The following is a 22832-nucleotide window of genomic DNA, read 5'->3' on the forward strand; positions in this document are numbered from 1 at the left end:
ATTTAAAGCACTACTGGAAAGGAATTCTGGTTTCTTGCTTTTTTATTTTTATGTAGCCGACAGTATTATTTTTAACTAAAATTTCAAACATGAAACTTAGACAAAATCAGATGGGGAGTGTGGATGGACAAGTGACAACAGAATTTTCTAGGGTTTTGGTTTTGTGCATTTTCAAGGGCCCTACGCTGTCCTAAGTGATATTGGATTCAACTACAAGAAATTCACAGGACCTAAACTCATACTTTTTATAGAATATGTATTCAGTTGCTCCTTTTGGCAATAAACTCCTGTTGAGAACACACTGCCTATTCTATTTCAGTAAGTAGAATCACCACTTTTTGGCTGCAGACCATCCTAGAAGCTTACAATGTGTTGCTTTCTTTCATACATATATTATTTTCTTACATCCTTGGGGGGCATGTGGGGTTCCTACAATATCGTCTCATTTTACAGCTATAAGGTATCCGATATATTTGTAGATTCTGCCCTTCACCTTCTCCTCTCTCATGGAAAATAGTCAAGTAACATATTTCTAGCCATGTACGAGTTTTGGCCTTTGTATAAACACGATGGTCACACAGGCCAATCGTACACACTCATCACTAAATTACGTTCCTGAAAAAACAAGAGTTACTCTATTCATCATCACCAGGTGACCTTTCTCAACCCATCTGTTAAGTCCTGAAGAAGATTCCTCTATGAAAAAATAAAAATATTTTCTTAAGGCAATCCTTAGCATTAGAAAGAGAGCATCAAAGCTGACTAATCTAAATAGCATCTATCAACTATCTTTACTCTTACTGCCTAAGAAAAATAAAAGCCTCCAGGCTGTTTTAAACCAAAGCTGTTACTTTGCCAATATTTTCCTTACTCTGCTAGCTGGCCCACAGTATTACTGAGTTTGAATCTGTTTTTTCATGGTGTTCCCAGGAACCAAGCATAAGGGTTTATGCCAGTCTATCCTTTCCTGATCTGTCTTTCCAGGCAGGCTGGCCAAGCAATGCAGAAGAGATGGCACCATATCTCCTTGTTTGTGCCCACACAGCCAGGACAATTAAAGCTAGCTTTAGGGTCTGCTTTAGTTCTCAGAGCTTTGCTGGCATTCCTGAAAGTGAAACGATTCTGGTTAGTTTATATAGCTATAATGTATGATGCCTAAAGTTTAAAAATGTGTTCATTTACTAAACTGACAGTTGTGGAAAGCATTTCCAAACAGAAAAAAAAGAAAAAGGAAAAACAAAAAAAAACCAAAAGGAAACTTCACAGCTATTTTAGTGTTTCATCTTTGTCCACAGTTTGCAAATAAAAGTCTAGATTGTTTGCTACTATAAAAGCAAACAGACGGTTGAGTAAATATTTTGGGTTTTCCACACTGGAATACATAACCTCATTTTCATCAGTGCATATTATTGATTAAAAAGTAACATCAGTCATGTGGACACAGATATTAGCTATTGGTGAAGCATTTAGTATGAGTGGCGTTACCTTCCCCCCCCCCCCCCCCCCTTTTCCCTATTTTTTTTCTCTCCAGTTAAGCAGCTTTTCTTCTCTGAAGATCACTAGATCACCAGATAGCAATCCACTCATAAGCACAGTCAAAAGATGCCCTAGATAAAAGATTTGGGTTATGATTCACAATGTGTGCACTGTATGTACTATTCGGGACACTATTGACTGATACCAGTGACAGCATATTCATTTGCGACATGGACGTATGATGAATGTGATGATTTTCAGAATAGTACTGAAAGAAGCTTCTTATTTTGCTGTTATTTAAAAAACCTACAATAAAGTTAACATAAAAGTTGAAAAATTCAAAATTGTGAATATATTGGTATTTTGGGTCTTACTCCAGAAAGCCTAAGAAATGATTCAGTAATATTCATTACTGAACTTCACTAGCTAAAACATAGCACCATATTATTAACAATCTTTCCAAGACCAGTGGACAAGAAGAGTTAGGTCAGAGGAGGTCTACATTTGAGTCTGAAAGCAGGTTTAGAAAGAAAGGATGCTGCTCAACAAATGAAGGTCAAGCAGCATGCCTCATACCAAAAGGACAGCAACCAAGAGGCAGCCAGACATATTTTTAACACCTGAATCATAAAACAGGTGAGATTTGAATGAATGAATCCTCTGGTCATGGCCAGATTGCCTCCAATGGTCTCGTCCATTACACTTTAATACGATCTGTGGTAGAGCACAGCAAGTCACAGGTACCGATTCAGCTGACCTGGCGTAGGCCAAAGATTTCAGAATGGACTGAATCAACTGCCAGGTCTGTCCCACATTCCTGCAGAAAAATCTGCACTCACAGGAAGGACAGTAAGCAGGTAAATATTTATTATTTCACTTGCATTTACAAATAGTTTGCCAGTTCAACGTAGGGGAAGAAATGCAAAGGTGACATTTCAGCCAGATACTCTGAGTGGAGGGTTAATCTAACTTTGCATTCAGTCACACAATTTATTAAAATATAGTACCAGATACATCACGATTAAAGTGTTCATCAGGTCTGAATTAGAACTGCAAGAATTATTTGTGGAAAGGAAAGAAGTCTTTTGATAGCTCTTGTAGTTCTAGACTGTGAGGTACCAATTAGGTAAAAAAATATATTTTTTTATATTAGTTAAAAATATATTTTTTAAAAATTAAGATTGTAACTATCATTTCAGACGTCCTTTTATATTCCAGAAGCAAAAACCCCTCTTTGCTCTGCAGATGAATTCTAATAAATCTAGAATCATTCCAAGTGATTCCATAAATCACTTTGGGATGACATGCTATAGCAATAACCGGAAACAAAGGGACTGTCACAGAGACAGAAAAGTCACTACAGTCTTTTCCTTAACTCACGAGCAGAATTTTAACAAGGAGATTTTACAATTCTCTAGTACCCCTTTCTAGATCACAGGCAGCTGAGTCAGGCCTGTGGCACCATTTTTCAGGTTTGTTTTGGTTTAGTGTTTTGGGTTTTGGGGCTTTGTGTGTTTGTTTGTTTGTTTTTTTAAACTACATGGTGATATGAAACTATAATGTTTTGCAAATCATAATAACAAGGCCCTAAAACATATTTTGGTGAAGATGTACTAATGTGCCTTCAACATTTAATTACTGACACCTCATTAAAAATGCCAACAGTCCAAGAAGAGGTTAGTTAATGTCATAGATTGATGGCTGCAAGTACAACCTCAAAATTACTATTTTTAAAACTGGACTGATCACAGAAGTTAATGACTTCCCAAATTTTGCTTGAATCACATCTCAGTGATACACAGTTCATTGACGCTCTCCCTTTTAAAAGCAACTGGGTATCACAGCATAGTTAGCCAGGGCCCCTACAGGGATAAGAAGAATAAAACCTTCAAGGACAGTTTAAACAGTAAAAGTGTGATGCAAACAGAAATATTTAGGTTTTAGTCTCAATAGAAGCTATGCTTTGTTTCACAGCATACAGTAGTCTGAGAATAGCACAATAATTATGAAACTACTACTTGAAATATTAATACATGATTTTTAATGGTTTTAGTAGGAACCAGGAGGCCATGATTGAAAAACCATTACAAATACAGGTATTTAAAAGGGGTCACGTTGTGGGAATTGCATTTGAGAGAAGGGTAATGTCAAATAAAACCTAGACACTAAAAATGTATGTATACCTAACTAAATATTACCAATTATTACACAAAAGATTATGCGTAGCAGAGGTGGTAACAGAAATACCTAAGGAGAATGATTCTAAAATGTGAACTTACAAAGGAAATATGACAGCTATAAAAATTTACATGAAATTTGGTACTTGCTTTCAGAAAAGAATCCCATCCAAACTCAGATCAACCAAGGCCAACTGAAAAAAAGGTGAAAATATTCAGCTCTGAAAATACACAGTTGTTCAGATCTGTAACCTGTATTATTTTATGCTCTTCTATTGTATCTATTTCATTAGCTGTACTCCAGTAAATTAGGTTTCGATTTTCAAAAGCTTTGCAGCCTTTTTTCATTTTGTGAGTTTCTTCAGACTCCCTGCAGCAGCATTAAAATGTAACCATTTCTCATTACTAAAGAGTAGTTGGACTAATTAACATCGGTAATTGATTAAAACTGATGAATTAGTTAACATGACACTGATGCTGATGTTGGCTCCAAAGGTTTACTCAAAAACTGAACACAAAGCATGAATGATAGATACACTTCTCTAAAACAATTGTTCTGTTTTATTGTTTTCCTGTTGTGAACCACTGCACTTAAAATATGCAGGATGCCTAATGGAAGAACAACTTTACAGGCAGATATGACAGGACTGGGGACTGAGTTGAGATGTACTCTGTAAGGATGTGGTGCATGTTCCCAGTATGAGGAACAACTTGGGGACACAACACGATGGAGGAGGCAAGAGGGCACCAAAAGAGAGATGAAGCAAGAGAACTTGAAAAACTCAGACACACTAACTGAAGGCATCGTTTGGAGAAACTTCAAAGCAATCTATGAGACTCTGCAGACATCACCATCTGCCACATACTTCTAACGATCTGAGCTCTCAAGGGGCTACTTCCTGCAACACACGAACATCTTCACAAAAGAGAATAGAGATACATCGTGAACTATCTCATCCTGACCATTTATCATGATAAACCTGTCAAGTGCATTAAATTTGCATAAAAGGATGTGGTCGCCTTTAATAAGCTACCTACTTCTCGATTTCTCAGTGACAAAAAATGAATTGAAACACATCTAGTAAGAGTGCTGCAACTAATCATTGAGCGAACACAGAATCTTTCACGGAATTGCCATGCTACAATCTAGCTCCAAGATTTTGTAAATGTGCTTTTTCATTCATAGCATAGGTTTAGCTTGTCAGCTATTACAACATTCTGCATCTCTCTAAAAGAACATGAAATGCTAATTTGAACTTGTTAAAAAAAAAAAATCTAACAATGTCACTTTAAAGGAAAAACCCACAGCATCGGTATTTTGAATGATAAACAGCGGTGGAATAGTCTGTATCCACTGCATTTCCCCATATCAGTAACAGGTTCTGGGTGAAAGTTCAACTAATTTCACTTTTCTTTAAGTTTTTATGCTGACATGTCTAACATTTTCATGTGTACTTTGTGACAACAGCCAAAGGGAAATCCTGAAGGATATTAAGATCTTTGGAATATAGGGAACATTTGTTGGTAAATAATATATTAGCTTTTCACTGAGTTATTACTTCTGTATAGTTTTTTTAGATACATCCTAGGCAAGTTTTAAATGTAGCTCATCAAGGTACTAGAAGTTAACTAAGTAAATCATCTTCACTATAGGATGTTATCTACTCCTGAACTCTCACATCAGGTCACAACAAATTTCAAAATGCCCTTTTAAAGACACCGTATGCTGCATCAGCAAACCCTTCTGCTTTTACTGTTCTCTTGGTGTTAGTACTGTCTATAAAGATGGTATTTAAACATTCATTCTGTTTATGGTCAGACTGGTATATGTTCTGGCAAGTCACTTCTGAAAACCTTTCCCTTCCTAAAACTAACTTTCACCATTTACTGTATTATTCTCTTATTTCCCTGAATCCAAAAGTAAAGAATGGAAAATTCTGGTAAAACACACTATGGGAAGCCTACCTTGAATGCACCAACTATCTGCAAGTGTGCATCCTTTTTCCTTCCTCTTCCCCCAAAATGACATGGTTTCCAATGAATTCTTTCCGGATATTGTGTTCAGAGTCTCCAGTAAAATCAGCAAGCCATAGACAAAATCCCAAATACGTCCTACAAAAACATTTCTGTGGAAGGGAGGGGACTCAGCCTCAGCTGAAGGACTGCTACCTGATAATGAGCTCCTCTTTCCACCAGCCACTATAAATAGGATTTACAATCTTCCTCCAAAATGCCTGTAATACTCTAGGTTAATATATGAGATCTCACCCCCTCTAGTGACTGGTCCCAGTGAGAATAGGATACAGTTACTTACTGATAGTTAACACAAGCCATTGCTTCGGCTTTTGCTTTTGATGCTGAGAATCCCAGGCGCTGTGCACCAACCCAGGTGTCTGCACGCTGGCAGCACTACCATACTGCCTGCGCTCGCTGGGGGCTCCTACAGTGGGAACCCCTCCAGGGTCTTCTCCTTCCCTAAGGGCCAGCTGCAAGCACTTGATTAACAAGACTGGCCCACTTGATTCTTTAGTTTAGAAATGAAAGGTATTGGCTAAAAGAGGAGCAAGGCAGAGAAGTGTGTTTACAAAGCAACAATAAAAGCCTGTAGTCTGGAAAATGTAGGCCTCAACGCAAGAGTTGCCTCATTCCTACATGGCTGTCCAGGTGCGGGGCTGCCTCGCAGAAAACCTGACAGCACCCCAGCTCCGACCTTTCCTTAACCAACCTCCGAAAAAGCCCAGCAGCAGCATTGCCTGGTGCTCAAATGTCTGTCTTTAACAATGTATTTACCATCTGCCTTGTACTGTGGTGACAGAGCGCCTCAGAGGCTTTAGCCCCTCATCCCGTGCCCTGCTCTTTCCACAGGCTCCAGAGAAGTGCCGGGGAGCTTCAGAGAATTAACAGAGCTTGTGGAAACTCAGCTGACTTCTGCTGAGGCCTGGAACAGCCTCCTTCCCCCTCCAAAATTATTAGATGATTACAAAGGCAAACAAGAAACAATGTCCTTCGATGAAGGTGCAAGTAGGAGATTATTTGAAACTGTGGTAGTGAGAAAGTTTCAGGACATTACACTTTCACTGGAGACTCCAACAAGGTTGCACCTCAAAGGCATGGTGTATAGAAAGCAGATAAATGCAACAGTGAAGCATTTTCTGTGAGAAGCCACAAAAGAACTGAAGAGTCTGTTATCTTTGGGAAGAACCTGGTAAAGTCTTCCTGTCGCCGCAATAAATAAAAAACCCAACATTCACCGCAGTTGTTGCCTTCCTTGTGATTCCACTACAACTATGTAGCGGGGTCCCAGCTTTCTAGCCCAAATCACTTTACCTTGCAACTGTTTGTGTTGTGAAAGCTTTCTTTAATGGATTCATGCTCAAAGCATAAAAGGCAAGCAGCAATACACATCTCAACCTTTAAAAGCATAAATAAAAATCTTAATAGATCCCAGATGTTTCATTTCCTCCATCCCTTTTCAATGATTGAGTTGGTGCCGATATAGATGATTTTTTAAGATCACTGGTCAGTTTGATGCTGAAAGAGGTTTAGATGTCTGGGAATTTCAAATGCAATTCCTAGAAATAAATAAATCATTAAGTAGATGCAAGGGAGACAACTATGAATCCAAGTGGCTGTTATTTTGTAAACTTATTTTAAGGCCTGAAACACACCCACAGGTTTTAAAGACAACGGAGTATGAAACAGACAGTAACATTTTGTCAACATATTTAAACCTTGTAGAGCTAATTATTTCAATCTCATTTTCTTAGCCAAAGAACTCCAAAGGTTCATACAAATAACAAACTGAAGGAATCCATACTTTAAAGTAGATATACATACGGTGCTAGGCTGTTGAAGTTAATGAAGAATTTGCTCTTTATTTCAGCAGAACTCATATTTGCTAGCTGCATGCATTTCGTATTTATTAAAGCAGCAAGTTATTGTTTACTATACCAAACAAATAAAGCACTACACAGAAAGTGCGTCTACAAAAAAAATCTGCTGGGCCCAGTAACTGAGGCCACGCTGCCAACACTCAAGTTCAAAATTCTAATGAGCATCTCGATTCTTTCACTCTGATTTTTACTGGGAGACATCCTTAGTCTCCTAAATGAAAACAACCAGGGAGGAGGGGTTTGAAGCACATATTTAGCTTGCACAGACCCATGATGTGTGCACCTGACGTCATAAAAATGCTGTAAGTCTGCCAGGTCAGCAGCCACAAACCCCACATGCTGCCAGTCGCAGACTGAGCAGACACTAAAAGGCTATGAATTTCATTTAATCGTCTCTTTTCTCCTTCCCGGTAAAGCAGTAGAGGCTAGCAGCTGCTGGAGAAAAACACTGGAAAATATTAACTATCAATGTCCAGGATTTGGTTTTGATTGGTATTAAAACCAAGCAAATGAAGAATAAACGTCATAACAAATCTTGGAAAATTTGTTATTTATTAATACAGCTAACAACATAAGCTTCAGAGTTCACTTTCGAGGAATGCGTAAATAAACTCAGCTAAATGATGTACTTCATACAGCCTGCCAGATCAACCCACTATTCTGCCTATTTACGGGCAATACATTTCTGTCTAGTTAAATTTCTGATTGAGAAAAACTTCACCCCCTTTCTGTTATTTGTTTTGCTACACAATATTCCTTAATAGCAAGTGCTGCTTTTTCTTAAGCGTGCTTTCTATTTACCTTTATAATTTGTGAAATGATAAGTGCAAACATCATCTAAGCCCTTGAACAAGCGGTTTTATCACACTGCCAACTATGGGCAACACTTAAAAGCTGAATATGCTCTTCTAGCCCTTTTAAGGTGCCTCAAATACATCTCTAAGAACTAAGTCACCTAGAATTGCTAAACCCATTAGAATAGGTAGGTTCCACAAAACAAATTTTTGCTGAACCAGCTTCTGCATGTTCTTCTAGCACATTCATATAGAGGGCCAAATGCTTATTTCACTGATGTACACCGGAAAGCTTTCATGGGATGAGGAGCCGCAGTTACAAGATCAGCCTGAAACAAATCTAGGAAGCTTGTGATAGAGAAAAAAATATTTTTTCAAGGTTTTTTTTTTTTGTTTGTTTAAATCACAACAGCACCATTGGCCCACAAACTGTGTTATTTGCGATTGTGCATCTGTGTGCCATCAGTCTCTAAGGAAAGACTGCTGGGCTGAGCTCTCAATTTATATTTCTCAGTTGACTCTTATAATCACACTCAGTGTTCTCAAGCTTAGTGCAGCTATTCTTGTAACAAAATTTGCACACCAGGTGGGTTTATTCAAGTTCCCATGGTCCTAATAGTTTCATATACTTCCTAATAATAATCTTGAAAATTATGTAGGTAATTGTGTTTCTAAAAAGCCACCTTCCGCAAAATTGGGAGAGTTCTTTCCTCTCAACCGGAAAAATATTTTGATAAAGTAGGTACTATATGACTATAAAAATTGTGAGAAAAAACTATTGAAAAAATCCACCCTTTTTCGATGCTGTCTTTAGGTGCAGCATTAAACAAAGCTAAGGGAATGATGAAACATGATGAAAGGTCCCAAAATAGGATGTGCACTGAGCAGGAAAAGGAACCCTTGGTCCTCCAATACTGTGATCTGGATGAGGCATTAATATTCATATTCTAGACTGTGATTAGAAAGAAGGGTCTAGCTCCTGTGCAGGGGTGGGCCTAACCCAGCAGAGGTGCAGCGAACTGCTTCACTTCCTTATTGAAATTCAGTCCATCTAATTGATACTGCAGAAGGCAGTAGCATAATGAAGGAGAGCAGAGAGCATTTCAGTAGTTTTACCCATCTCTGCTCTCCTACTCCTGACCAATGCATAACCCCACAAAGGACTCCATTCTTTGCAACTTGCAGCAGTCTCAGGAATGATTTAAGTTTCTATAATATGGTAATTATTAAGATATTACTACTAGATCACCACTCAGAAATGTATCAAGACTGTGACTACCTTCATGTGTGTAACACCAGAAATGTTTTAGTTTTGCTTAAGGTAGCCAGGTTTCTTTCAAAATGATAATTTAAACAGCACCTTTCCCTCAGAAACAGAATAAAATATTTATAACTACCTTATTTATTTGCAAGCAAACACAGGTAATGTCTGTTAAAAAGCAAAATCCATTAGACACTGGGTAGTTTTGGTACTGTAAGAAATCTCCGAAAAGCAACAGATGTGGGGATGGGGGAGGGGGGGGAGTTGATTTTGTCTTTTTAATATTCGAAATGGGTCTGTTCTCACTGGCTAATTAAATCAGTAGAGTGCAAACAATAAAAGAAAAAATAAGTGTTGCCTTTCTTCCCTAGAACATCCTCTCTGGTTCATCTCTACTTATTTACTACAAGAACTTACTTATTACAAGACTTTACCATATTCCCTCCCCAAATCCTCGTGAAATAAGATACATATTCCACAGCACCATCTCCCATCAAGAAGAATATGCTTTTCCTGTGGAATTTAAGATAAGATAGTCTTTCCACTGTTAAGAGCAAATGGACTTGGAATGAGCTTCTTTGATTGATATGAAACTACTGAAGAATCACACTAAAAAAGTAATAGATTTAATAACAATATCAGATGTACGAATCAACTGGCAGAATGCTGCCCTAAAATATATTTGTACTTTCTTGGTAAAGCCAGTAGGTTTGCACGGATGTGCTGAATTATTTGAGAAATAATGAAATGTGTTAATAACATTAAACAGTTGCCTTCCAAGAACCACGGTATTATCGTATTTTCTAGTCAGGTAATTCTTTGTTGTGCATAAATATATGTAATATCAATTAAAACATTTTTATTTGTGAAATCAACATGAACATGGTATACTTTCAAATCCAAATCTGAATATTTTAAATACTACTATCTACTTTTAGCCTTTAGTTAGCTACGATACATAGCAGAGTATTAAAAACAAGCTGCAGATACAGACCAAAACTCCATGGTGCTAGCACTGAACAAGAGCACAGAAGGTGGTGCCAGCCCCAGAACCTTATAATAAATAGAATGGTACACATCATGAAGACAGGGTTGTATGTAAGCATCAGCAGCCACCTAACTTGAAGAGCATAAATCTCAGCAAAGGATCAAAATACCTATGCATGAAATAAGGCAGACTGAATGTCCTCAGCTCTGTGCTGCTACTGCTTCCCACACCAGCAAGTTAAATACAAGTCTGGGCCTGCACGTCTACGTATTACGTTTAAGTGATAGCACTGTGGATGTACCTGAAGATAAGGGACAATAGAGAGATGCAGACCCCTTGCATTGTAAGGGAGTGTATTCAGCAATGAGTTGGTATTTGGCAAGAGAAGGCAACCATTTCAGCCCAGTCGTTGCCAAGTTCTTGAAAGCGTCAGAGCCAAGCAAAGGGCTGCGGGACATAATACATGAGTTTATGGGAAACTCCTCTGAAATTCTCAGGATCCTTATGGAAGAAAACATGAATGGACTTGTTTGAAGACCTAAAAAGTGACAATCAGGAGATTAGTGCGGGGTAACGTGAGGACCCGAGGCTTTACAGATGCAGAGTTCCTTCTCAGCTCCATGCATTATTGGACCAATTTTAAGTTTATTGAGAATTTCTCAGCAGCTTCATTGTAGTTACTGATTTATCCACAACTGAAATACTGAGCTATTTAAACCCAAGTTCTAGGCTTTACAGAGCTGCTTGCCCATTGCCAAACGCTTATTCTATCTTAGTTACTTTTAACACTGTTTTAACATAGTCAGTACCAAAAAGTACTTTACTCTCTTCAAGTGTTCTTTTGGTTAACCAAATTAATGGTTGCAAACAAATAAAATATTTACCCTGTACTGCAGCCAAAACAGTGTTTCTTTATGTAATCTGAATGATGAGCAAACACCAGAGCACTGGAGATAATAACAGCAGGTCAGACTTAGTGAAATGATGCCCCATCTTAATACACTTCACAGTAACATACATAGTATAAGGACCCAGACGGAAATGAGCCCACTACTGTTTAATTTAGCTGTATCTCAAAAACATAAAGTAACTCAGCAAGGAGATTTCTGCTGACTGCCGTAAAAGAGGGCATTTATCAACACGCCTTAACCTCTGGCTTTTACCTGTTAGTTTTCTAAAATATGCTTGTGTTGCTTCATAAGCCACAAGGTGTCACAGTGGCTCAACTGGTAGGATTCTTGTCAGTCTAGACACGCAGGTTGTGGCTTCAGGTTACATACCAGTGCTAACACCGCTCTGTACGAGGAAGTCTGTGCTACGCTGCGTATTTAGAAGTGCAGCCCTTTGGATGAAACAATCAGTCAAGGTGTAACTGGGTTGCTTCAGGATGCTCTTGATGTGGGTGTTAAATAATCTTACAGCACCGTCACAGAAGAGATGTACTTGGTGCGCTGGCATCTTGACTGATCTTTTTACTTTGCATTATTAACCCTGACAGAGTGTTAAGAGGTACTGAAAAAAGATGAGCTAATAATTCACACCAAATAATAAATTTTACGAATTCCACTTTGTTCTATGCAGAGTTGCTATGAATTAATAACAATTTATTTGAATGCATTAATTATTAAATGTAAGACATTTTTGCTTGTCTTTCATAACAAGCAGTGTGCTGTAAGCATGTAATATTCTTCTAACACTATATGTTGCGATTGGTCATATATTGTGTGTTACTGTTTCTCATCCTTGACCAGATGAGCACAGACGGAGCTAGAGCTTAAAATGCCACGAAGCTCTGAATTTTTTCACCAATTTATTCTTATTACATTTTTCTACAGTAACTGCACGGTAAGCAGTGCCCTGTCCCATGAAAAAAAATATGCATGTACATCGTATTTACTGACCTGTAATTTTCCCATTGCCACTAGTCATTGTCATTAATTTGCTTTACATTCGTACACCAGTCAGTCCTCACTGCAAAGCAATCAGAGATTCTTTTCTGGTGTATTTAATTTCTAAGTATCATGGTTCTATCTGGGCGGTTTTGGAAACTCAAACAGGAAACACTGCCTCTCAGCTTAGCCTGTATAAAGTAAGCAACTTCTTTCCAGAATGCTTAACAAATTGAAATTTGCATTCTGCAATTATTTGTAAGAATAATACTCCATTGATCAAACATTCACCGAAATGCATAAAGAACATGAGCATAGCCAAGCAAATTCACTGTTAAACTCAAGTGAATAGTCATGGAAATTTTGCATGTAGTATTTGCTGCACTCAGGTAATGAACCTTTACCCAGTGTGTTGGCTTTTCATGTCCCATTATTCATGCCAACACATTCATTAAAACGGGCCTATGCTTTTTAACATAATCAGCAATGTGCATAGGTGTGGCCTTCAAAGCGTTATTACCATAGTTTACATGCATGCTGTTCGTAAATATAAGCAGAACTCCAGTCAGTGCAAAATGCCAAGCTTCCCACAAAACATATGGTAATTTTTGTTCTGTAAAATGGATAGATGCGCTATATAATGCATAATTGCAGCACATTAAATTTGAACTTCTAATTGCTTAAAATGATACTTCATATCACAGCAACAACATTATTACCTAATTACCCTAAGGGTTAACCGATACTCCAGTGATTAAGTCTAAGTAGAAGTGATAGACCTATTGTATCACCTTCATCCACTGCAGCAGGTTGTATGGTTGCAAATGCACATATAGAATCTATATTGTGCCAATGTTTTTAACAGCCTGGTAGGGCAAAGAACAAAGGTGAAGAAATGCTGGCCGAGCACCAAAGGGAAGGAGGGTCCCTCCGGTAAGACACTGAACAACTTGAACAAGAAGAATTTTCATTTGTTCTGAAGGAATTATTTCACAGCAGTTCTTTTCCTTTCTCGTCACAATAACATTATTGTGATGTGAAATAGAGTAACATGGAAATATTTTTGGTACTTAAGAGTGGATACAAGAATTATGAAAGATGGTGACACTGCTCCGAAATGGCAAGTTACTATCAGAGCATGGGGGATGGAGTAAAAGAGACAGCTATAGGCCTTCTTCCACTGCTGCACAACCCATGCATACAACTTCTGTAAACGGCATGAAGAAAACATAGCATTCTAAGTGTGAGGCATTTCATATTCCGTTTTTCTACCTGTAAAATACTACCCTGGTTGCAAACTTAGCGGCAGAGCAGGTTTCATGCCTGCCTTGCCAATTGCACCCTGGAGGATCTCCAGTCTGTAGAAGAGGAGAAGGTTAGGAATGCTGGTGCTACTGCCTGCCTTCCTGAGGGATGGAATATGGTGAGGATGCTTCAGCTTAAACAGTAATAAAACTAAAAAGTTTCACTCTATTTACTTCCTTGTTTTCTGAGCATTTTCCTCTCTCCATGTCACTACTGTATTTAAAGATTTAGAATATTTCTTTTTGTATAATGTGGTCATTAATATTTCAGAAATCTCTTTGTAACCTGCTCTAGGACAGATGGCAACTCTCTGATATAATCTTCTGCTAATGGCTGAGACAAAAGGAACAAGAATCAAAATAAGGTACATGAAATACTTTACGCAATGTACTGGAAGTCATAATTTTCTCAATTTACTACTTTAGAAAATAACCTAATAAAAAATGTAGTTAGGAAAAACAAACATTTGAAAGTCCAAAAGTAAAAATAGTCTGCTGCACAGGAGATATAAGACTGCACATAATAATACTCAAACGGGGACAGCTGGTTTTTTCCAGGTATTTAGTTTTTGAAGAATGAGCACAGTGGATCTACAATTAGGTCTGTTCTTGGGTTTGCCTTAATCAGGGGTTCCAAATATGATCACTTTTATATACACATAATGTTTCATTTGCCCTCTCAATGCAACAGATAAGGTCATCCAACTAGCCTGTGCAATCCTTCTGGGTCATGAAGGATGCTCTAGTCTGCAGCTAGCAGTTGTGTAAAATGGACCAGATCTGGGCAGATATTGAAACTGCTGTACAAGAGTAATCTGATGCAAAACTATACCAAAAGATTAGATTTGCCCCTTCCCTTTTTAAACACACACACAAATGGTACACACAGATTTTAGTGTTTTGGCTCAGCTAACTAGCCTTGGCAAACAGACACTGTGGCTTAGAATCAGGAAAGGTGGATATTTGCAGGTAAGGCAGATCATGTGTGATAGATATTACAGCAATATTCTGATTTATTAGTTGCTTAGAAGGATGCAAAGACCAAATTATTTAGTTTGCAGGTAACCAGGCAGTAGATTTTAAGTGCATTTCAAAACCTATGTAAAGTTACGGCTTTACTGTGTCAGTTGTGAGTTTGTGACTCTGCCCTGGCCAAGCACCTAGATGTGAATATTGACAACAGAAAGACCTTAGGGAGAAGTTCCAGTTTCATACTTATGTTTTGGCTCTAGTTATCAGAGTTACTCATAAAGAAGTCTGCTGCGCTCGAGTCTTATGCTTCAAGTCTGTATGATGCAGATGGGAACACCAGCTTCATCATGAGTATGCCATCCTGACAATGGTGTATAAACAGCAAGGTGGTGCCAAGGCAACCTAAGTCTCATGGAGTGGACAGCCTGCTCCTGTAAAATTTATGGCCTTTGCAAAGACTGCATTACCAACACCCTCGAGTTCTGAAGAGGTGATAAGCTTAGAAAGCCAACAAGCCTTAGTTCACATTCTGTTCTGCAAAGGTCTCATTTTTCCAGGTCAGTGATTTCTCACTAGCCCCATAAGGTACAAAAGTGCCAGAGTTGTCTCCAGAAGCATCAATTGTTCCCATACTGAGGTTTATGGTCTGCAGGTGGCTCTAGTTGATCCCAGTTACCTCAGGAGTACCAAGTATACTATTCGGCTTAGATCAGGAACTTACTTTAGCTTGGCTTTAGTTTGGAAGGGCATGGCCGTCCACCAAAATGTAACTGAAATGGAAACAGTATTTTGACCATGAAGTACTTTTTCTCTGAAATTATAAGAGCAACCAAACACAGAAGGAATGTACTGGATAAAAGAAAGACACAAACCTAGGGAGAAGATTTCAGCCAGGGCTTCAGGGAGGTTTCTTTCACTAATGATTTTGCCTAATAAATAAGACCACTGAGACCTGGCCAACAGGCCCTGCCCTACCACAGTCTTTTGTGGAGGCAGATCATCAGCCACTTTGGGGCAACCTTGTCCCTGCCAGGATGATTCCTGCAAGGCTTCAAGTAGCCCAGAAACAACTTTTGGAAAAGAGCACCCAGCAAAACTGAGGATATATGCTGGCCTGTTTACACAGTACAGTGCAGGAAAGCAAGCTCTTCTTGGGGAGGAAGCAACCGAACAAAGTATCGGCAGGGTTGGAATGCCTGTTTACAGAAGATATGCAACTTTTGGCAAAAAGATACAAAAAAAATACCATCTGAAGTGAGGATTCCAGCTAAAAATATTGCAATGAGTTTAGCAATCTACCCATAACCTTTTTCTATAAACAAAGAAAGTGTATATACCAAAAACAAATGATATTTTTTTAATGTGATCTTGCAGTCCTACTGCAGGCAAAACTCCAGCTTAAATACAAGCACAGGACTGGGCCTTTGTTATAATCTCGATTTTGTTCCTTCTCACCATCCAGAGGCTTCTATTTTTGAGACTGGGTCTGCATAGTAAATCTTGTTTACATCAGGGAAAGACCAAGTTTAAGTTTTTTTAAGTGGATTTATGGTTTAAAGAGTAAAGAATGAAAAAGATAAAAGGAAGGGTTGAAAAGGTTTCTTTATAGAAAATGATCTAGTAAGCATCATTTGCAGAGGAGATCCATTCTTGCACTTTCACACTGACTGTCTCTCCCTCCTCACCAGCCCCTGCCTCCAAAAGCTCCCTCTTCCTTATGCGTGCAGTTTACATTCTATATTATAACTTTGGGGGTGGGGGGGTGGGAAGCAGCAAGACATCCCTGGTTGTAAGCTAAGGATCAGCATGGAAAGGAAGTAGAGTCTTTTTTTTTCTTCCCCAGCCTCATAAGAATTGTTAGTTTGTAACAATTTTAATTGAAAACAGCTGCAACTCAAATTTTTAAGAGGGAAGAAAAAATATATGAAATAAAAGACAATCAGTAGTAAGAGCCTTGAATCCATTCTGAAATCAGTGTCTGCCTAAAGGAGTTCAAGGGTTGGTTGTTTTTTTTAAACTGACCTTTTAGTTTCAGCAAAGCACGGTTTATAAGTACTCTTTTAAAATACTTTGCTCATGTTCCTAGAATTGCTAAGTATTAGTGTATTTGTGGGTGAAAGAATATTTCCTCAAAAATACTGTGAGACAAAAGTTTATGTGTTTTCCCCTCAACGAAACAAACTCATTGGACAAACTCAGACTTATGTACACAATATGAGATATCTGTTTGTGATACTAAGTTGCTATGTGAACAAAAGTGATGTCACAACATAGATTTTCATGACTAATCTATTAAAAATGTATCAGGAAGAAGAAGAAAAGATTATTTCATCAGATAGCAATGTGAGGAAGTAAAATAAGAGACTTCCATTAAACTGTAGAAATTTTGTTTTGCTTTGATTTCCTTTAAATATTTGGTTGAATATGAATGTCTCTGCAAGCTTCCAGTCCATTTAGTAGCTTTTAAATAATAACATCCTCCTTTATTTTCCTTTTAATTTTCTTTACATTTTCTTTCATCATGAAATCTCTGCTTTTGTTAAATTCACTATACAGTTTAATATGATTTGATTAAGCTAATTGTCTCTAAAACAAATATGCTACTAATCAAGTTCTCTAGTCACCCTTAAAACACTGCTCTCCTAGCCCGAAGGAAAGCTGTGTTTTGCATATAATGGTGATGTAAAGCATAACCTCTTGTAGTGCGAGAGATACACAGGTGAATTTAATATATCGTGATACGCAAAAGTGCTAACAGTATAGGGGACTAAATAAACCAGTGAAAGGCTTGATACATTTCTTTGATTATTGGCAATAAAGAAACGCCTCAAACTTTAAGCCGCCAGCAACTTCAAGTGATCTCTCCACAGTGCATTGTAATGTTACTGAAAAATAATTATAGACAAGATATAATCACCTTTTGTTTTCTTTTAAGTGTGAGCAATTTCAAATGATTAAAAATTAGAACAGAAAAGGATTTACAACATCAAAGGGGAAAAGAGGCTTTTTTTAAACATCAATTTTTATGAAAAACAGAGAAGATATTTAAGCTAATTTACCTATGTCGTGTATTGCTACCTAGAACTTTAGAAACTGCTGATTATGCCACAACAGGATTGCTTTCCTGAAATGTTAAACTAACACAGATCTAAGAATATTAAGATAAACTGAGTTTGAATGAATGGTAATGAAATCCTTAAAACTGCACACTGAGCAAGGAAACAGCTGCATTTTGGCTAACCAGAAAGTTAATCAACTATGATAGAAGTAAATAAGATTTATCTTTATATCTGCCAGAGATTATTAAACATTTAAATATTCATTTTACTTCTTTAAATCAGGATTGTTGATGCATTACAAAATGGCACCAGACACTCCCAAAGTATTATTAAGAAACCATGTACTAATTTCCATTTAGAGAAAAGTATTACCAGATTAGATTTCTTTGAACAACTTTTAAGGAAGGTAAGGTGTTCCTGTACACCAGTAACTCAGACTCCCTAATTTACTTTAGATCACATAAGAATTAGCTAGGTGGTGGACTTTTGCCAGTACTTACATCATAAAACCACCCCCTGCCTGGGTGTGATTGGAATTCTTCGCCTAAGACTGACCCTGAATTTAAAAAGGCAGTTGTAGGTTTTGCCTGAGGAGGCCATAAAGTTGTAAGAAGTTTGGAGAGCAAAAGTTTGCACATCTAGCAGAGGCTAGAGTTGCTAATTCTCTACTTTCATGACTACCATTTCTTCCTAAAGAAAATAAGAAAAACAAAGACAGACATGCTGCATCTAAATGTCCTTTATTTATCCCTCTGTACTTAGTCTGCTTAATACACGGAGCACATCCTTCACACCAACTATTATTCCCTTCCACCCAACACTGACACAAACCAGAGTGGACACAGTGGATTTCTCAGCGAGGGTCCCCAAGTGTAGAGCCACTTTGAGGACACTTCTACCTCCCCCAACATACTGTAGACCCCGCTGCTGGGAGAGAAGGAGTAGAAAAGGCATTTACTGGTGGATTTCCTAACAGTGTCTCCACCAGCCCATTGCTTTTTTGGAATCATTTCTCACCTACCTGCAAGTTCTGGGGAGCAGCTACAGGAATTCACTACAAAGGTGGGCTGTACAGACAGAGGGGAGAAAACAGATAGACATGGTATACAGATACTCCTTTATTAGGCTCTCCACCCATCCTCTCTACAACTAAGCCAACTTATGTACACTTTGCTCTGCCGTGGAACTTCCACCGCTGCAAAGGACAGCAGAGAATCCAACTCTAAAGGATTATTAAGAACAATTTTACTTTGTAGGAAAACAGGAAAATCCCAAAGGCTTTCCAAGGATATATTTGGGATAAGAGCTGTAGGTTCTCAATTTTTTAACACATTCTCACTCGCCACTGGTGGTCTCCAGAAGTTGGGCCCAAGTGGAATCTGCCAGCTTGCTACCCCCAGTCTTTTGGAGAGTTTCTTTGTAATTCCTTTCCCCTTAAGCTGCTTTGCTTGTGCTCACCTACCCCCTGGGGCTCACAGAGTACAAGCAGCCTCCTTCAGAGACCAGTGCCTACATTATTCCAAAGACTGCCTGGAGAGAAACGTTCATGCACAAGAGCCTGTATCACCCACAGCACAAGCACATTCCTTCCATGACATGCAGGGCTCCATCGGTCTGGATTCAAAAAATTCAGAGCTAGTTATACATGCTCCAGAAGTCTTCAGCTCCCAATCCCAAACATGCTTGGAAGTGCATAAAATTAATGTGAAACTTCCACTCCCAGCCTGCCTCAGCAGCCAGCATGATTCTTTGCAGGCTGTCCACACCTAGTCACTGTAAGTGTCCCGGGAAACTGATTTAATTTTTTTTTTATTAAGGAAGGTGTTTTAATTGGAGGATGAAGGAGATGAGCTGAAGCTAGCCAGAAAACACATTTCAACAAACAACAATGCTTACAGCACAGAGCTCAGAAATTAAAAAACAGAGAACCAGAAAGTAAACATTGAACCATCACCAGGCAAAAGTATTTTTACTCTGAGCAAATGAAAGAAATACTGGAGCATAAGGCCTTCATTAACTAAGCACTGTCAAAGAAAAATTCTGCTGAAACCTATGGCAGTACTAGCAAGGCAGAGCAGGTTATAACTTTTTGCCCACAACAATCCATGTGAATGTGCACAGCAAAAACTGCAATTAAACATGCTGAAGTCTAACTCAGCACACCTCAGCAACGCAGGAGGGGGAAGTTGTTTCACAAGTCCCTCAAAAACTTTTCTAGTGCAATATTTGTAAAGGAGCTGCGATCAGAAACTGGTCAATTATTAAAAGTACCACTAAAATAATATGTAAAAAGGCTAAATTAGCACTGACAGCTTTTCAGAACAGCTTATATAGAAAACCCTGAAAGAATCACTTAATGATACATATTTCTTCTTTTCACTTGAAAAAGTCTAGAAATTATTACATTATTATGCACAGGAATGTAAGGAACAGAGTTGCAAGGCACTGACAGATAAATAGCAGCCAATAACCCCCCAGCCCTCTCATCCTGTCTCAATGGCAGCGACCCTCTGCAACCACCAACTTGGGGCAAAACTGCCAAACAGTTGCCATGATTTTGGGAGCAGTGAGCTGCTTGGAGTTTTCAGCTAACACAAAGTGTATTTACCAGTTAGTCCCCAGCAATGTTTTAAGACCAGCAGTGATAACAGTGTCAGAAAAGCAGTTACCCCGTAGCGGTTACCCAATCAGAAAGCAGGTCACATCTCGTTAGCTGTATCATATACATTAAACGTCACAGATTCTCCATGGCTTAGCTGACAATTCAGGCATGTGTGTTTTATTGTATGATATCCTCATGTTCTCTTAAAGAATTACAACACAACAAACAGCTCAATCTGAGATCCTTTACCATGCTTCAAGGCATGAATCTGGCCGATATCTGCCTCTATGTAAAGCCATCCACCACAAAAGATTAATACTTTTTAAAAGTGTTTTCAGGGCACCGCTAGTAAACTACTCTGAAAAATTGCAGCACCAAGAATGTTTGCTGCACAAACACAGACACATGGGCAGAAATGCAGCCTGATTCAGTCCACACAGTTTTTACTTCAACAGACTAAAAAGTGTGCTTGATTTAACCACATAAATAACAAGACGCAGCCTCCACTATTTTTTTTAAGTGACAAAAGTGTTTCCCCCTTGCCATTCAGCATATTCTTTGTGGTGGCTGATCTGGGTGTAGAAGGCAGGGTGTACAAACCACTAACAGATTATACAAAGCACAACCAACGGTGAATGTAGTTTACATTAATTGGGTACTTTTGACAGCTATATGATAAAGTCGTGAACCGATCGGCTCTCTCATTAAAAGCAACTGCATTCTAAACGTAAACATGAATTTCTCTTGTCGGTCGTCCCGAACATGTGTTCTTTAAGCGCAGCCTAGGAATAAGTTTTTAAAACTCCACTCCTGTTTCCTGTTATCTTTCATGTTGCATTTTAACGAGTTTACAAAACAAAACCAGAGAAAGGTTCTTCTCTCCCCCTTAACCTGCAACATTTCTGAATTAGTTTTGTGCAAAAGCTCAAGCGATACCTTGTGATATTATAGCCGCAACTGCCAGCAGGACAGATCCTGAGCAAACAACACACTGAGGCAAAGAAATTTCCTGAGACCAGCATTATAATCATCCTGAAGTGCTATACTGTAATTTCAGGATTTCAGCCTAAGCTGGTATCTCCTCAAAGAGTTGCTCTGCGTGGAAACATAATGAGGGATTACCCAATTAAACTACTAAATTAATTAGGGTTCGTGCCTGCATATACTGTACTGCCTAGTGGGACGCTTGAGCTGGAATTCGGGCTGAAACCTACCACGGTCCATGCACAGGAAAACAAGGCTGAGGGACTTACCTCCGTCCGCGACTGCAGCCTCTTGTTCATTTCATATATTCGGTACTCTGGTTGCACCATGTACGGTGTGTGTCTCCTATAAAATGGGCCAAAAGGAGAAGAATAGAAAGGGTCATGTGGTGTGCTGGACATCTTGCCTGCTTGCAGAGATTCAAGCTACACAGAGTATCATCAACATCCATACAGAGCACATGGGCTGTGTGTTCTTCACAGTACAAAGTAGCAGCGCGCACACACACACACATCCAGGCTGCACGCACTGGCTGGGAGCTGCCGTGGGAGCCCTCGGTAGCGGGAGGCGGGGGGAGCGGAGCGGGAGCGCACGGCTCCGCGGGGGGAGAGGCACTGGGCAGCTTCAGGCACCGCCGCTCCGGTTTAAAGCAGCAGTTTCTGGAGGGGTCATTTCCTGTCCGCGCTGGAGACTAGTTCAAAAATATAATTTTCCTCTCCGCCTGACAGAGGTCTAAGGTTTGGGTTTAATTTTTCCCAGCCAGGACCCCTCAGGAACCTGGCAGCAAGGCTTGTTAGCATATAGGTGGTTTAAAAGCTGCCTGAGCCAATCACCCTCTGCCAGGAGCACGCTTGGGTAATGTCAGAAATGTGATTACTACAAAATACATAAACACAGGCCACGACTATCCCCGCCGCCTTCGCCTGGTGATTCAGCCGCTCCCGGGCGGCCGCCCGTAGCTCAGCCCAGCTCAGCCCAGCTCAGCCCAGCCCGCTCGGAGAGGCTGTGCCGGGCTACCGGGGCCTCGGCAGCCCTCGCCACCCCGGCCCGGCCTTGCCCGGGGCGGGGGGGAGGGAAAGGCGGGAGAGGGGTTGCGCCTCACAGCAACAGTTTGGGGGGCCGGGGGGGGGCGGCCTCGGTGCCGCACCGGGGGCGGGATGGCCGGGGAGCCCGCACAAAGGCATCACCCCCCTACACCGCACTTCACACAATGGAGAGCGGTCAGACCCTAATCGCAGAAACCGCCCGGGAAAATGTAAAAACACAAAGCGCCGGGTGGGAGAAGGAGACCCCGACCAACGGCTGGCAGTCCCGCTCGGCGGGGGTTAGAAATGAGCCCATGGATCATTTTAAAAGCAGCTGTCCGGCTTAAGGGTGGCGACGGCTAGGTAGGAGACTGGCCCCTATTTTCAGGATCGCTCCTGTGCACAACT

At 39.6% G+C, this 22832-nt stretch overlaps 1 protein-coding gene across 13 annotated transcripts in view; it reads right to left on the bottom strand.

Moving 5' to 3' along the window:
* Positions 1-22170, bottom strand: part of LDB2 (LIM domain binding 2) — a 225285-nt gene extending 203115 nt beyond the window's left edge. For 4 of the 13 annotated variants that reach the window (XM_064449190.1, XM_064449193.1, XM_064449191.1 and 1 more), the window contains exon 1: positions 21669-22169. In XM_064449190.1, coding sequence (XP_064305260.1) covers positions 21669-21800 — 132 coding nt within the window. In that variant the 5' untranslated portion in view covers positions 21801-22169. Of the gene's footprint in view, positions 1-21668 lie in introns of all 13 variants that reach the window. The other 9 variants (XM_064449186.1, XM_064449194.1, XM_064449195.1 and 6 more) reach the window with 6 other exon arrangements.
* Positions 22171-22832: the final 662 nt, after the last annotated feature.

Source organism: Phalacrocorax carbo, chromosome 4 (assembly GCF_963921805.1).
Source record: "Phalacrocorax carbo chromosome 4, bPhaCar2.1, whole genome shotgun sequence".
In the NCBI taxonomy this organism is placed as follows: domain Eukaryota; kingdom Metazoa; phylum Chordata; class Aves; order Suliformes; family Phalacrocoracidae; genus Phalacrocorax; species Phalacrocorax carbo.